Source organism: Rhinoraja longicauda, chromosome 5 (assembly GCF_053455715.1).
Source record: "Rhinoraja longicauda isolate Sanriku21f chromosome 5, sRhiLon1.1, whole genome shotgun sequence".
Taxonomy (NCBI): domain Eukaryota; kingdom Metazoa; phylum Chordata; class Chondrichthyes; order Rajiformes; family Arhynchobatidae; genus Rhinoraja; species Rhinoraja longicauda.
In genome coordinates, this window is record NC_135957.1 from 21,618,383 (window position 1) to 21,636,215 (window position 17,833).

Below are 17,833 nucleotides of genomic sequence, written 5' to 3' on the forward strand. Positions count from 1 at the left end.
CTGACCCAGACTAGAACCACCCAATCTGTCTATCTCCATGACCATAACAACCTCAAACATGCTGCTGATCTGTACGAAGGTGAAACGTCAAATAAATTCACTTTCTCAAAGTTACTTTCTTACGAAGTAGACTATTCTGACCTGGATAAATCGCAAGCCCAAGCTGACCTAACCTGGTCCCAAATATTTCGTCAGAGTACACCCCTGACTCAATTAAAACATGATATGAGGTTGTGCCCTAAGGGACTGAGGCAGGCTGACGGTATGTTCACTTGGTTTACTTTCAGTGTAGTACAACACATTCACTGCTAACATCTCCAAGTCCACTGTAAGGGCGAAACCAGCCAGCTTGGGTGACCAGTGTACAAAGCACCTCTGACTGATGCATGAGTGTGTGTCGGGGTCTGAATGAGAACTAGCTAGATTTGGAAGCATTGCTATTACACTCTGAATTGTTGAACAAACCAATGAAATAAATTAGTTAAATGGTCTATCAGTACCGAATGAATGGAAACATTTCAGAAGCAACCATTCAACCAAATAAGAAAGAAATACAGGAATTAGCGACTGGCTACGATTGAATATATGCCCTTGTTTTTGCAGATGTTGGCTTCTGAGGTTGAAATGAAACAGGGAAAAATGGATGAATGTCAGAAGTACTCAGAGGGATACTCCTCCACTGTAAAGGTAAAGTTGGAAATTCAGTTGGAGTCAAATGTTAATATAAGGTAAAACTATAACTCTAATCTTGAGTAGTTTTGTGGGAACACGTAAAAATCAATGTTTCGTTAACTGGTTTGAACAGATTTAAGGTATTTGAGAGGGAGGAGATGTTGCCTATCCCTGTTCCTCCTGAGATGCTGCCTGAGCCTCTGAGCTACACCGGCACTGTGTCTTTGGCGTGAATTCTGCTGACGTCATACCAAAAGTGAGAGACCTGACCAAAGGCATGGCCATCCTTCATTGAATGATGAAGAATGACTTACACTCTGAGCTCTGTTGTCTCCAGTAGTTGTGAGAGCTAAGGTTTGTTCGAAACACGAGGTGCCATCAGAGGGATTGTTGGTGTTCCACAGCTGGGTTTTGGTGGTAATACTGTAGTGTTTGAAGTAAACTGTTGCCTCTTTTTCTCAATTACAGGAATATGAGCTTCAGCTGATGACTTACAAAGCCATGGTGGACTCCCAGCAGAAATCCCCAGTCAAGCGACGCAGGATGCAGAGCTCCTCAGACATCATTGTACAAGAGGTGGCCAATGTTCACTTCATTTATCCCATTCCATTGACACCCTTAGATTATTCTCCAGAGAAGAGAGAAAGGCAAGGGGAGATATAATGGAACAGTTCAAAACCTTCAAAGATCTAGATGAGCACGTTTCATCATTAAGGGTAGTTCTTATACCGAAGACATGGGTTTAAGATGAGTGCACAAGAACCAGAGTGGAGGTGAGGATTTATTTTGCGCAGTGAGTTATTTCAACCCAAAAGGACAGTGGAAACGCTGAGTGATACCTTTCAAAAGGGATGTGGGTTAAGTTCCCAGGGTGGCACGGTGGTGCAGTGGTTAGTGAGGCAGCTTCACATCTGCAAGGACCCAGGTTCAATTCTGACCTTGGGTACTGTTTGGGGGGAGTTTGCACGTTCTACCTGGGGGTGCCCACTTCACAAAGATGTGCTGGTAAGTTAATAGTCTATTGAAAATGACCTCTTACTACAGGTAAGTGGCAAAAGAATCAAAGAGGAGTTGATTTTGTGAGTGAAATGAACTTGCAGGGCTACAGGAAAAAGGGAATTCCTTTGCTGTGGGCCAGTATGGGCCTATGGGGAGAATACTCTCCTATGTTGCTGTAAGTAATTCATTAAACAGCTAAAATAAAACAACACTTCGGTGATTATAGAGCAGAAATCAAGGGCCAGGCAAACATAGAAGCATAGAAAAATAGAAAGTAGGTGCAGGAGTAGGCCATTCGGCCTCTTGGCTGATCATCCAGAATCAGTACCCAGTGAATTGGCCTCCACTGCCTTCTGTGGCAGGGAATTCCACAGATTCTCATCTCTCTGGTTGAAAAAGTTTTTCTTCATCTCAGTCCTAAATGGCCTTCCCCTTATTCTTAAACTGTGACCAAAGTGGATGATACTTTCAAATTCCATGCAAGCACAATGGCAGCCTTCAGACCCTGTGAAGACCAGATGCATCATAAAGTAAAAGACCTTGGATGGAAAGTAATGCTTTGTATGCGAGTCCTTGTTGGAGCAGAGATTTATATTTATGAACTTTAAACTGTAGGACAGCCCTGGCCAGCTGAGCGCTGTAAACGTGGTGAATGCTTCAAGTGTAAAAAAACTGCAGGCAGTCAACAGGCAATAGACAATAGGTGCAGGAGGAGGCTATTCAGCCCTTTGAGCCAGCACCGCCATTCAATGTGATCATGGCTGATCATTCTCAATCAGTACCCCGCTCCTGCCTTCTCCCCATACCCCCTGACTCCGCTATCCTTTAGAGCTCTATCTAGCTCTCTCTTGAATGCATTCAGAGAATTGGCCCCCACTGCCTTCTGAGGCAGAGAATTCCACGGATTCACAACTCTCTGACTGAATTTTTTTTTCCTCATCTCAGTTCTAAATGGCCTACCCCTTATTCTTAAACAGTGGCCCCTTGTTCTGGACTCCCCCAACATTGGGAACATGTTTCCTGCCTCTAACGTGTCCAACCCCTTAATAATCTTCTACGTTTTGATAAGATCTCCTCTCATCCTTCTAAATTCCAGTGTATACAAGTCCAGTGTACACAGTCAATTAGATGGCTGAGGAGATCTTGTCTTTCATTGGAGACAGGTTCCTTATACTTTGAGCATGAGTTATTCTAATGCTAACCATTACTTCCAACATTTGGAACACATATAATGATGATGGCTAATCATGCACTTAGTTATTTCACTGCAATGTGCCAAAGAATTCTCTGCCAACTGAATTGAGCTGCTGGGGGAATGATCAGGAATTTTGAGATACCTGTTCAGACTTCATCCTGTTTATATAGCCCTAAGCTAAATAAGAATCTCCACTTTTCCACCACACCTTATCCAATTAGCTGGACTTCAGTTCAAACAAGTGGATTTCCCATACACCTTTTCTATCTTGATCTGTGCTAACAGTACACCATTAAACTGGATTAATTATCGAGATTCAGGGATCAGTTTAATGTGATAGTCCATGAGAGGCAGAGACCGCTTGAAACGTTGGATGTTCTGCCTTTTTATTGAGATATTCCACACTTTAGATTAGATTAGTTTAGAGATACAGCGTGGAAACAGACCCTTTAGCCCTCCGAGTCCACACTGACCACCCATTCACACTACTTCCATGTTATCCTACTTTCTCAACAACTCCCGACACACTAGGGGCAATTTACAGAAACCAATTAACCTACAAATGCTCACGTCTTTGGAATGTCCGAGTAAACAAGAGCACTCAGAAAAAAACCCACGCGGTCGCAGGGAGAACGTACAAACTCCACACAGACAGCACCCATAGTCAGGATTAAACCCGGGTCTCTGTCGCTGTGAGGCACCAGCTCTATCACTGCACCACTGTGCCATCCTGCTTCTGTGAGAGAAGTGATGGGAGATTTTATGCTGTCTTTACAGCAAAGAAACACTGTTTAGGAAGCGCTGACTAGCAGTTCTTTGACTTTTTCAAGGTTCTAACATAGGATACCTCAGGAGAGAATAGTCGGAAGTTAGGAATTAACCCTTTCCTGACTGATTGTCCCAAGTACTCATCCACCTGAAGCTCGAGCTGCAATTAATGGAGGTTAAAATAGTGGTCGGCATTAACTTTGGTGTCACATTGTTTTGTGTCCCTCTGCAGTTCATGGACCTCCGCACGCGCTACACTGCCCTGGTTACCCTGATGATGCAGTACGTGAAGTTTGCCAGCGACGCCTTAAAAAGATCAGAGGAAGAAGAGGTAAGAACTGCCACAAACATGGAGGAAAGATTAACACGCTCTAAATGAGGTGCTTTTTAAAACCTGAGATAAAGAGAGTATTCAGAGTCAGTGTACGCTGGAGCGTACGGGAGATGAACGGGAGATTGGGACATTGCACAATGCTTTGTTACCAAGAGGGATTCCAAGCATTGTTTGTGGCATTTTGAGGTAGGGAATGAGGGGTAAAGTGGAGGGAACATCTGTACTTTGCTACAGCAACCTTGAGAAGCTCCTTGAACTGAAGGCCACTGCCAGGAATGGTTTGGCTGTTGCTCTCCTCCACAGCTGTAAACCATGCAAGGTGTGGATTCAATTATTAACATGCAAAGGAAAGAATTAGAAGGTGTCGAAAACAGAGTGAGCTGTTCTGCAGCCATGTCCTGGAGACGTTATTTAGTCGGGTTGGAGAATGGAGACGGGGGTGAAAGGAATTGATGGTTTGGTCAGAGTGAGAATTTCAATAACATCTCTGAACCTTGTAGCTAGCTTGAAAGTGAGAACTGGAAACTATGAATCAATGGTACAATTTGTACATGAGGGGAGGTGGGTTTATTTTTGATATATAAATGGTCACTACAGTGATGGAGACTATATCCTTTCAAAGAGAATTCAGCTCAACAATGGTGTGACGTTGAGTGAGGTGGGAGAAGGGAGCAGGATGCTGGGGCTGAGTGATGGAAGTGGTTGAATGAATGTCAGGTCTGTGTTCGGGGGTTTATATTACTGTTGCGATGCTGCCATTTGCTGGTTATTTGTGGTAATAGCAGCCTTTCTGATTCCTCTGGTGGTGCTTCCTGAGTTGGGTGCCTGCTCACACTCATCCTAGCCTCAGTTGGTGATTGTGCGGCAATTAGTAGCAACACAATCAGATGTGGCTTCAATTTAAGCTTCTGTGGGGACACCCTTTGGTTGTTATTACTGCTGAGTCTTTTTTTAAAATCAAAGATCTTGGCCAATTTTTATCTGTTTCAATGTCAGAACTGATGTGTCATCCAGCATCAGTGTCCATAACATTTTGTAAACCCTATGCATTTGGCCAACATTCAGATGCGTAAAATAATCCATGTCATTGATATTCCATAATGGGCAACTTCATGTTTAAAAGTCAAGCAGTAATATTAAATAGTTGCTTTCTTTTCCTCTTGACTGATATAGTTTCAGCCTCAAAAGTAGAATTTACAATCATAATACTGCTTCATGCAGAGTGTTTGTGTGTGTGTGTTTGTATGTGTGTGTGTGTGTATGTGCGTGTGTGCATGTGCGTACTAACACTTTACATGCTTTTCTGTCTGCACTAATTTTAAAATAATCAAAGATTTGAATGAATCTAACAAATGAGAGTGGACCAACTCATTTCCATTCTGTTGAGATCTCTCTCTGCACTGTATCTCCACACTGAACTAAACTGAAATCGGGTTGAAAGATTTGTCAAAAGTCAACATTAACGGTGGATGTTTCCACCAAGACAAAGAGGTGCACCCTTGAATTGCTGAGTTACTCCAGCATTTTGTGTCTACCTTCGATTTAAACCAGCAGTTTATTGTCCTATGGTCAGTGCACCAAGGTCAGCCTGTTTTGTGGTGTGTTGTGCAGCACTCGGACTGCTTCAGGCTCTGAGATGCCACACTACTGCTGCGTGGTACTGGGAAATGGCTGATCGCCACAGCTCCAGGTATCATACCCCTGGGAACTCTGCAGGTCTCTGAAGCATGGACCAAAATATCGGAGAGATGCCCTAAGAACTAAAGTATAATTTTAACATTGCCCTCACCAGGGCGGGCCTGTTTACTTGAGGAACTCCCTCCACTTCTGTAGAAGCCAGGGCCCTTCGATTAGTTGGTGTGGAGGCAGACTGTGGCCTGAGTCCTTCAGGCTGACCTTTACGAGTTTAGTTTAGTTTATTGTCACGTGTACCGAGGTATGGTGAAAAGCTTTTGTTGCGTGCTATGCAGTCAGCAGCAAGACAAGACAGGATTACTATTGAGTGCAAGGTAAAGCCAGCAAAGTCCGATCAAGGATAGTCTGAGGATCACCAATGAGGTAGATAGTAATTCAGCCACCCAAATATGTTTTACCACCCCAGTGTTTGTGATGTCACCAATTACTATATGGGTACGAAACGAGTGGATTTAACAATGTACGTGCGTACGGACACTGTAATTGTCATTCTTATGATTAACATGTTTGTCACGATTATTTGGAACAGAGACTCGCAAAACTAGTGGAGAGAGTGATCTGCATTCAACCCATGTACATTCATAGTAGTGACCACTGAAGTTGCATATTTTGGTTTTATTTTTCCTCTTCGTTGGAAACTCTGACAGGCTCGGCTAGCAGCTGGTTGTAAATTGTCTTTAAGAGAGGTTCAAAGACGTTTATAAAGCTTGCCCAATTCGCATGTGTAAAAGTCGTATCCTGACGTGGGACGTGAGTGGGCATTCCTCTATCGTTGGTGGGACATCACCTTGGGAGCACTCTCGCTCCTTGAACTGCCGTGGTTTAAGAACAAGGTTTGGCATCACCTTCCCAACCAGGGAAAGGCAGCAAATTATAACCGTGCCTCAAGAATGAAAAATAAGTCAGATATTTGCGGTTGTTCACAGTTGACATGCAGAGCTTACTTTACGTGACGTTCCATAGTTATCACGTTTGAATGTGTTCCTGCTTTTTTTCTGGCTTTTCCTAAACCACTGCTGCGTAACTGAACCAGGTGGATGTTGCCGTGTTTAGCAATGGTGAAAATGTTTCTTATAAAAGGTGATGGGGCAGAATATAATGGTCACTTGTGGTGTCTCCTTGTTACCATTTTACTTAGAATACTTATGTAAGTAAATAGATTTTTCTCATTTTTATAAGTGGCCAGTTGACAAAATTCGACGTCGTACCTCCTCTGTACTCCCCACCCCGTCCCCACCCTGCTTGTGACTCACTAAGCACTTGGTTTTTATTTGTGTTAGAAAAAAAATGCAGCAAATCCTGCCAACTTAGGGGGTCCCAGTCAGCAGCAGTCTCTGACGACCTTGGGAGGCTGGAGCTTGGTGAAGATTGAAGGTCTGGTGGTGGAGGTGGATCAGATGAAAGAGAAGGAGCGTCGTCTGGAGCAGCGGTTGGCCCACTTGCTGGCGGACTCCGAGAGTGAGCGGACGAAGCATTGGCAAGCGGTGGAAGAAGTGAGGCTAGAGAAGAACAAGTCCGACCTTGAGGCAAGTCAGTGGAGGGTGGAGCTGGAGAGGATATTGAGGGAGAAGGCCAAGCTGGAGGAGGAGTTGAAAAAGATGGAGCAGTTGAACCTGCAGGGTCAGGAGGCCGGAGGAAAGCTGCATATACCGGGGAGGGAGCCTGACTGCATCACCGTGGTGAGGAGCACATGGGAAGGACACCTGGGGCAGCAGAATTATAGTCCAACGCAGCAAGAGCCCGCGTCTTACGATCTACCGGACCTTGCCGAAACTGTTGGGCTGGAGGGCTCCAGCTCGGAGACTGCACAGCCGGTGGTAAGAATAACACAAATGCTGGACCTGATGCAAGTTTACATCAGAGGCTTGCTTCAAGGACCAGAGGATGGGATGACGGTGGAGGGAAGAGGAGTCCTAGAGAAAATGGTCAATGAGCTGAGCCAGGTTAATGACCGGACTCGAAAAGACTTGAAGGACTTGCTGCTGGAAATGAGGGGTCTCGTGCAGAAGGTGAAGGAAGTGGAGCTTAATGGATCTGAGCAGCTGGCTCAGTTGGAGGCTGCAGGCCTTGAGCTTGAGAAAGCCCAGGCAGAGAGGGAACTACTGCTCAAGAAAGTGGAGGGTTATCGGCAGAAGGTGACCCTGTTAGAAGATGAGCTGAAGGACAGCCAACGGCGCAGGGAAGATTACAGGGTGATGATCGAGCAACTCTCTCAGGACTGTGCCACTGCTCGCTCGCGGGCTCAGAGTTTGGAAAAGGAAGTGGAGGTTCTTCGCTTTGACCGGGATCTTGCTGTGCAACGGACATTAACCTTCAACACCACAGTCAGCAACTTGAAGGAGAAGCTGGAAACTGCCGAGAGAGAGAAGAGATGTGGAGAAAAAGAGGTGGTGGTAAAGGTCATCGAGTTGGAGGACAAGTTGGTCAAAAGCCAACGGGTGTCGAAGGAGATGGAGATCAAGCTGGATGAGGTCAAACAGGCTCGGAGTCGCGCTGAAGATGTTTCAACGATCTTAAGGACCGAAGCCTGTCTTCTTCAGAATGAGAGGACACGGGCTGAGGAAAGTGTGCAGTTTCAGCAAAAGGAAGTCTGCGGCTTAATAGAGAGACTGAAGATCATGCAGGTGGTTATGGAGGAGAAGGAGAAGAGGGAGTTCAATTCTCAGGTGATGGTCAAGAACTTGGAAGATGACTTACTGCATGAGAAACGTGCTGCAGCCGAACTGAAGCAGCAGGTTGATAAGTTGATGTTGGCAAGGCTGAGAGAGGACAGGGTTGTTGTCAGCATGCAGAGTGAACTGGACTCTTTGCAGATGGAGAGAAAGGTTGCGGAGGAGAGGGGCGACGCTCAGAGAGGGCAGGCCGACTGCTTGCGAGAGGAGCTTGAGACGGTGCAGGAGCAGTTATTCCGAAGAGTGAAGCAGGACCAAGAGCAAGAGATCATGGTTTGGAAACTGCAGGAGCAAGTGGAGCAAGGCCGGCAGATGATGACTAGCCTGAAGCACCAGCTGGCAGAGTCCACCAAGGCGAAGCTGGCAGCAGCACAAAGTGTGAGTGGCCTCCAGGAGGAGCTGTCCACTCTTACACTGGAGAGAGAAGCCCTGACAAAGGTCATAAACAAGCAACATTTGCTGATGCAAGATTTCGGCATCAAACTCCAGCATGCCCAGCAGGAGCTGGATAAAGACACTAACCAGTCGTGGAGTAACTATGCCAAAGACATATGGGCTAGATTCAGCCAAGATAATGGCACGGCAGATTTAGTGTTGCAAGCGAGCGATAGCCAATGTCACCTGGGGCGATACGAAGCAAGGGACAGAAAAAGATTGGTTGGGGAGCGTTCCCCCTGGAGTCGGAGCACTTCCTCACGGAGTGGTTGTGAGGGTCAGTTCTCGGAGTGCGAGCGGCAGATCTGGAACCCAGTGCAGACTGCTCAGCATCCGCTGGTGCAGACTAAGTCCACAATGGTGCAGCAATCAACAGGATCGGTGGAAGCACAGCATCTCCACGGTGTAAATGAATTGCAGAGAACGAGACTGCCCTCAATAACTGAGGAGCCCAAACAAAACACTGATCAGGTGCCCGAGGTACATCTCAATCCGTGGGGAAATCTCAGCTTGCTTGGGTGTCTTTGGGTGAACTACTTGCTAGACCACTGTTTGGCTTGATAGTGGACCAGATGATAAGAAGGGCAGGCTTTAAACCACGGCGTCAAGTCCATGATGAGTAGATGAGACCACCTGTTGAGTATAAGCAACCTGGAAAACAGAGCTCCACTTAGAATTTGGTTTAATTGTCTGACAATATATTTTGATACCAGCATAGATTTCAGTTTTAGAATTGTAGCGCTAACATTTTTGTTTACCAGTTACAAGTATTCCAGAGTATCAAATTAATTTAGGTTCCTACACATTTTTGAGAAGTTCAGTCTCCCGAATCTCCTGACAATTTTCACCTCCTGTTCACCTTTCATTTGCATTTGCACTGCAGCAGTGTCTAAGAAAGCTGAGTCATTTGTCTTTATAAATTAATCTCCCCTCCCCCCACTGCATCCTCACCCGTGTAGAGTTGGAATTATTTTCAAGGCTCGTGTCTTGAACGTTGTGGTAAAAGCTGGCTCTTTTTCACATCTGCTTCATTCCCCAAATGCAAAGATGGGCTCCTGTTCTCTGTTTTATGTTCCTGTTACATTATCAGCAGCACAGTGACACATCTGATAGAGCTGCAAACTCACAGCTTTAGACAGCCAGGTTTGATGCTGACCTCGTTTGCTGTCGATGTGCAGTTTGCATGTTCTCACTGTGTTTTCTCTGAAAGACAAAAGCATTGACAATAGACAATCGACAATAGGTGCAGGAGGAGGCCATTCGGCCCTTCGAGCCAGCACCGCCATTCAATGTGATCATGGCTGATCATTCTCAATCAGTACCCCGTTCCTGCCTTCTCCCCATACCCCCTGACTCCGCTATCCTTATTTGGAGGTTAATTGGCTACCTTAAATTGCTCCTAAATATAGAATCTGTGGGAAGATGATGGGAGCATGGGGAGATTTAAAAATGGATTTAGTGTAAATGTGCAGCTGGTTAACACTAACTTGGTGGGCTGCAGGGCCTTGTTTCCATGCTGTATCTCTCTATGACCCTATACTTGCATCAATATGCTGGTGTTACTGATATCGGTGCGATTATATCCTGTCCTCTGTGTATTCTTTCACTTACTTTCCTCAAATCAAGCCTCACTCTCCAGCCTTTACACGACCTGCTGAGGTGAGGGACTCCTCACCCCCTTCCATTATCTGCCCTCCCATGTTGTCCAAAATCAACGCTAACCCCCCTTCTTGCCTGGTAAGAACTCGTAGGGTAGAAGGGCGATTGGGTTGATGGGAAAAAAAACTGTTGACTCTTTGACTTTGGAATCCAAGAAAAGAAAAATATTGGAAAGACAGCAAGTTGTATTTGTTGGTGATTATCAGGAGGCTAATGTTGGACTGGTGAATGATATATACTCTTCTTGGGGCACACTACTTGGGAGTTTTGGTAGCCTCACATTAAGTTACCCTGTATGGGTAAACCGTTAGGAGAACTTGCCACAATTTACAGGGGGAAAGTTTTGTGACATCTCACAGCTTTTCAATTCTGTTATCTTTTGCTGTTCTTCTTCACTCTGAACTTTACTCTGGTTAGGATCGGCTGTCAATCCAGAAAGAGAGTCCATCGTGTGCCACTGCTTCATACCAACCTCATCAATTTTTTCACACACGAAACCCAGGAGGGAGTACCTTGCTGCTGGGCATGGGATTTAGCAAAACTCCTCCCACATCATTGACCTGAGGCCAATTGCTCAACATGGGCAATTAACATTGATCTATTCATTCAGCATGCATGGGAAAAATCACCAAATGTTTGCTCTGTCACCATGTTAAAACTAATAATTTAACTGGAATACAATTATTAAAATAGTTTAAACTTTCCCTGAAGAACAAATAAGAATAGCCATAGAGGACAAAGAGGATAGAGATGTATTCTGGTCCACTCAAATTCTGTTTGCATACCTTTTGGGGGTTGCTTTTGAGACCCTGCTTTGCGGTGGTGATCGTGGTTGGGCTACATTTCATGGCAAAACTTGACTCTTCGAGAAAACTTTGTTGCAGCAGCTTCTTCCGCTTATCTTCAACGACCTTGGGTTCTGTGAACTTGCTTTGTTCTCCCTCTGCTCGCTCACCTATTTGCTTCCTCTGGGCTCTGGGCAACTTCTGATACCATTCGACTCCTCATCATGTCCAATGTTGATTTTCACAGATGGCAAATCTGGAGCCAATCAAATCGCATGGCAGAATGGCAATAATCTCCAAGCGCATAGAGATGCTTTCGTATGGCAAAGAAAGGTCAAAGCATCACACCAAATGTTTAGAAGCAAAGCAGGCAGATCATGAACCAAGTAAGAGTGTACAAGATGTGGTTGCATCTTGCACAGGTCGAACCGAAGGCAACAGTTGCATTGGTGACAATGTGGGAGCCAGGTTCAGCACAATGAACATATCTCATAGTACTGAGCTCTTGACTCAGAACTTGCCATCTCAATCACACACCAAGATGAGCGAGAAGCTGCCAAAGACCCCAAACCTGAACAACAACACAATAGTTCCAGCACAGACTGGCGACAGTAGACCCATCAAGATGAGCACATCTGAGGATGAAGTCTTTCTTTCGAACAAAACTTTGGAGCTTCAAGGTTTGCGTCGCTGTGTCACGGTGAAGGAGCTGATTGAGGCTGATGTCCTGAACAAAAATGTTGCGGAGCAGCTTGATAAAGGAATAAAGACTGTCTCACAGGTGCAGATGTCCCTAAGCAAGTATCTGAACCAAGTGAACTCAATTGCTGGCCTGTACTTGGAATCTAGCAAGCAAAAAATCTCTTTCAATGAAGCAGTGAAGGAAGGGATCATTGAATCATCCGTCGCCCTCGAGTTTTTGGAAGCTCAGGCTGCAACAGGCTTTCTTGTTGACACCCTGTCCCACGGAAAGTACTCAGTTCAGGAGGCAGTTGATAAAGGACTAGTGGCCAAGGAGTCCAAGGAGGCTCTGCTGCAAGCGGAGAAAGCAGTCACCGGGTATTCATTTCTTGGGAAGACCTTGTCTGTTTTCCAAGCCATGGAGAACAAGCTGGTCACAAGGCAAGTTGGAACACGGCTCCTAGAAGTTCAGATCGCAACGGGAGGCATTATTGACCCCGAGCGCAGTGTTAGGTTGCCACTGGAGACGGCATGCAAGCAAGGCCACCTGAGCCATGAGGTTGCACGGAACTTGAACAAGACGCTTGGCAAAGTGAGAGGCTTTGAAAATCCCAACACCAAGCAAAGTGTGCATTATGCAGAGTTGATGAAACTCTGTGTGGTGGATTTAGCAGGGAATCATCTGCTCCTCCCTTTTGGAACACGGAAGATTTCTACCCCATCCCCTGTCACGCCCAGCACCATTTCAGTGGTAGACACGAGCACAAAATCAGAAATAACTCTATATGACGCTTTTCTGAAATATTACATTGAGAAACAGATCTACCTTGAGCGTTCAGAGATGCAGTCCCTGTGGAGGGAGACCACTGACAAATCGGAGGGCAGCACTCAGTATTTTCTAACTGACGTGAGCTCTGGAAGGATGTTCAGCATCGATGACGCGTTAACCCAGGGTAAAATCAGCCAAGTAGACCTCAACAAATACCGAGATGGCCGTATCACCGTGACCGAGCTGGCTGACATGTTGACAAGCAGGAGCACTATGCCCCCAAACCCCAACAGTCCAATTGCAGGCATCTGGGATCCGAATGAATGCCGGAGGTTTTCCATCCTGAAAGCCATGCATCAGAATTTGTTGGATCGGCTGACAGCCACCCGGCTGCTTGAAGCACAGGCGTGTACCGGCGGGATAATTAATCCGCCGACCGGGAAGCGATACTCCATCTCAGATGCTTTGCAGAATGAATTAGTGGACACGGAAATTGCTGCCAGCATTCAAAAATCGCAGCAAGCCTACAGGGGCTTCCTGCAGCCAGGCTCCCAGCTCGCTTTGTCAACCTACGAAGCTCTGCGCGGGAACCTGGTGGGACGTGACTTAGGCCACCGGTTCCTGGAAATGCAGCACGTGACCGGTGGGCTGGTGGATCCAAACTTGCAGACAAGAATGTCCTTGGAGGACGCCCGAGGCAAGGGTCTTGTTGATGACCAGACTGCACGGAGGCTGCAGGATGAAAAGACGCACGGCAGGAACTTGGTTTGTCCAAAAACCAAAGAGAAGATCTCGTACAAAGAAGCTTTGGCCAGAGCTGTATTTGACTGCCACACGGGAATGAGATTCCTGGAGGCAGCCGTGCGGTCTAACACTCTGAAGTAGCGCTTCGCCACTTTATAAACAATCCCGCTCCCTCGCCCAGTCCTTGCCATATTGTTTCTTTACTTTTACTTTTAGGGGTCGGGGAATCTAAAACTAGATAACATACATTTAAGGTGAGAGGAGAAAAAACTAAAGATACATTAGGTGCGTATATGGAATGTGCTGCCAGAGGAATTGGTAGACAGGTACAATGACCGCATTTAAAAGATACTAAGAGTGGGACATGAATAGGAAAGGTTTTGAAGTATATGGGTCCAGTGCAGGCAAGTGAGACTACCTGGGTTCAGCGACTTGGTTATCATGGACAAATTAGGTTGAAGGATCCATTTCCATGCTCTCTAGCTCTTCTGACTATTTGCTCCATCTCACCCGAAGCTTTGGCTGACTAGGGCTTCAATATTTTAGACACGAATCTTCAATGGAATGTTCATTACAATTGTTGCCTTCACCTCCTCCCTCCTCTTTGTTTAGGACCTTTCCCAAGGTGTAACTTGGGTTTAAGTGCTTCACTGTTCCCTTGCCCTTGCCCATTCTTCGCAACTCTGACCAGGCAATAATTGTCAACAGATGCTATGACCTGATATGACTATTACTGAAACACGTTGCTGTTTTCACCATGATTTTTCCAGTTAGAAATCAGTGCTTGAAACTCAGCCGCGTCGACTCTGGCGGTCTGAACCTTTGTTCCATTGTCCCTATCCGTGGGCTCTGATGCCTTTTCTCATTCTCCGACAAAACCGTTCCCTCTACACAAACTAAGTACAGATGGAGGTCCACCCTGGAAGCTCCCTGGTGCATGAGAATCGTCCAAGCGAGCAATCCATTTACATAGGAGCGGCACCTATTTTCACGTCTTCTTTCTGACATTTTCCAGAGGTGCCCGTGGCCCAGTTGCAGAAACTATTTTCCGTCTGTTGGGCAATGATAAAATGAAGTGGAGCACAGGGAACACACAACAACAAGTGCCCTGGCCAAGGAGTTGTGTTCAGATGCAGGAAACTCTCTTGTATCTCATTTAGAGTGGCAGTGCCACACGGCATGATTTTATGTGTCTTCCGTGGCAGGAGGACACATAAAATCATAGATTTAAGGGCGGGGGGGGGTTTATGATCTGGGATGCACTGCCAGAAGAGATGTTGCCAGCAGCTTCATTATAAAGGGAGTGACAAGGTGAAACATTTGCAGCCTTCTAAGGAAAGAGGAAAGGGTAGGGGGGGGGGGGGGGGGGGGAGGGGGGTTTGCTGTGCTCCACGAGACTACAAATTTATCACAAAATATTATATTTTTAGACATAAAAGGCTGGAGTAACTCTGGTCCAGATATGCTGCCTGACCCGCTGAGTTACTCCAGCCTTTTGTGTCTGTCCTCGGTTTAAACCAACATCTGCAGTTCCTCCCTGCCCTATTACATTTTTAGCATGCTCTTCAACGCAGGAGCTTGATAAAGTTTAATTGTAATTTGATCTGGTGGGGCTCCCTATTCTGTGCAGTGGTAGTTGTAGTGTAATCATTTGGGTTTATCCTGTGTTTTCGTTCTGACTGAGGCCCCAAGGAAATGAGCTACCCATACCCAGAATCCCAGTTTACCCCACAGACTCTACTGATTGCTGGTAGGTTCAGTGATCCTTCAGCTAAAGAGGGAATCCATTGCTCAGACTTCCTGCCACAGAGATGCTCTCCACATTCTCCCCGCCCACCAGGCAATATCTCTTTGTCACCGTACAATGGGCAAGGTGATTATGTGCTGTGATTCAAATAGACTGCAAATGTGATCTATTGAGACTCGTGGATGGTGACCTTTACCTTGTTGGAGGACAACCCTCGAGGGTAACCTGTTTCGATGGGATTCATCGGGGGGGGGAAGGAAGCATTCACCTTGACAAGGGCATAGCGTGAGATATCAGATGAGCAAATACTTTCGTATCCAGCCCATTGAGCAGAAATGAAAAGGAGAATGAATCGATGGTCAAAAGGCAGTAGAACCTTCAATTAAAGATAATTTTCTAATAGTTCTTACTGGAATGGATGAACTTATAGCCAGTAAACTGTTCTTCCCTATTGCCTCCATCATCTTTAAATAAAAAGGTGCATTTAACTTCTTAGTTTCTTGTGATAATTTGTCGGAGTATAAATCGGAAGCTCTGAATTTTAAAAAAAATGGTTGAAACATCTACCTGGTTCAGTTTTTCCAAATTTGGGAATTGTCAGCGAGCATTAGCTGCTGCCACATAAAGACTTCCAGAATGGATCAGATGATGTTCCCAGAGTTCCCTGCATCTAAATGGATGCTCTTCCATTGAATCTAGCAAAACTCTTCGGAAGAAATAGCTTCAGAAGATGTATCACGGTTATTATAACATTCCATGCAGTTTTAAAGGATCATCACGGTGTCATTACAATAAAACTATGTAAAATTTACACTTATGTTTAGACACTTTCTGAATAAAATATTTTTTTTCCAAGTTGTTTCATTCCTCTGTTTGATAGATGAATTGGCAATTGCACACTTTTTTATTGTCCACTTATAACTGTATACTCTGCATAGCCTGTTCACTGTGTCACTGAAGTTTAGTCATAAATTGGCACAATATCGAAGCGTTGTCTCAATTGGAAACGTAAGAAAGCAACAAGGAAAAATGTCAAAATGTCCATTGTGTAGAATGGGTCAGCAAACATTTGCAGGAGAAGCTTCATGCTTTAAGGTATAGCTATCACATCTAAGTTCAAACTCAGAAGCCTCACTGTCAGGAAATACAGAATGCAGTTTTATAAATGAGATTGTTGCTTATGTACCTGTATGCATTGCAGATAATTCATTCTGGAAAAGCTTCAGTGTGATCTAGTGCCTTGGAAATATATATTTTTCCCTTTAACTTTAATCTGCTGAATAATATAAGTTTGGAGAAGTGGGGCGAAATTTGTTTGAAGTGTGGTCTTTCCCATTGGATCTTAATAATGGATGACCAATACATGGAAACCAATTGGGTGTTCCTTACATCAAATTGTATTGTTTTGAATCCATCTTTTAACTCTGCTAGAAATCAGCGGAAGAGGCAAAGCAAGAGCATGTCGAGAAAGTTGGCGAATTGATGAGATGGGTTTCTGAGAAGAGCAAGAGTTTAGCTACGAAACAACTTAAATCACCAGCACCTGATCCCAGTGCAACAGAGAAGTCACTTTCCAAGCAACAGGTACGGTTATACGAACGCATCAAGGTTTATGTGTTACCTGGAGCATCCCATCGGACCTGATGGATGGCTTAGTCCCATGCCATCCTTACTGAGCGATGATATAACACGTTTGAAGAAATAAATGTTTTGGGTGTGAAAATAAAGAGTTTTCTTGGGGGAGAAGGTGGAGCCAAGTGTGGAATTGAGCTGACTGGTGCTACCATGATAGGCACAATAAATAATGACGATTTGTGGTCAAACTACCCAAATCGCATTAGAACAAAAGCTTGAACAAAGAAAAACATTTTTAACAAGGGTAATAAAGGAGAGGTTTGAGGTGCAGGTTGCAAAAATTAACTGATGGAATCCAGAGCTTTGGATAGAGTCAACTTGAGGCACAGTTGCTGCTAGTGGAGTGATTGAAATGAACAATGAACAAGCAGCCAGGTTTGGAGCAGCAGGATATAGAGGCCATGAGGGAGATTTAAACTGAAGGATGCACTTTATAAAACTGCGGTAGCCTGAGACTTATAAGTTCATAAGTCATAGGAGCAGAATTAGGCCATTTGACCCATCGAGTCTACTCTGCCATTCAATCATGGCTGATTTAACTTTCCCTCTCAACCCCATTGTCCTGCCTTTTCTCCATAACCATTGACATACCCTTGCTAATCAAGAATTTGTCAATCTCTGTCAAGAATCTGTTAATATCCTTTAGTACTGAGCAAAGTCTGAGACATATCATATATCATATCATATATATACAGCCGGAAACAGGCCTTTTCGGCCCACCAAGTCCGTGCCGCCCAGCGATCCCCGTACATTAACACTATCCTACACCCACTAGGGACAATTTTTACATTTACCCAGCCAATTAACCTACATACCTGTACGTCTTTGGAGTGTGGGAGGAAACCGAAGATCTCGGAGAAAACCCACGCAGGTCACGGGGAGAACGTACAAACTCCTTACAGTGCAGCACCCGTAGTCAGGATCGAACCTGAGTCTCCGGCGCTGCATTCGCTGTAAAGCAGCAACTCTACCGCTGCGCTACCGTGCCTTCTGTGGTGCATTTGTAGATGTTTGTAATAGACAATGGAAATTTCCTGTCTCCT

At 45.2% G+C, this 17,833-nt stretch overlaps 1 protein-coding gene across 12 annotated transcripts in view; it reads left to right on the forward strand.

The window, feature by feature from the left end:
- The window catches only part of dst (dystonin), a 471,716-nt gene that overhangs the window by 235,078 nt on the left and 218,805 nt on the right, over positions 1-17,833 (forward strand). For all 12 annotated transcript variants that reach the window (XM_078399038.1, XM_078399030.1, XM_078399031.1 and 9 more), the window contains 4 exons: positions 604-687; positions 1,141-1,248; positions 3,867-3,965; positions 16,587-16,739. In XM_078399038.1, coding sequence (XP_078255164.1) covers positions 604-687; positions 1,141-1,248; positions 3,867-3,965; positions 16,587-16,739 — 444 coding nt within the window. The remainder of the gene's footprint in view (positions 1-603; positions 688-1,140; positions 1,249-3,866; positions 3,966-16,586; positions 16,740-17,833) is intronic.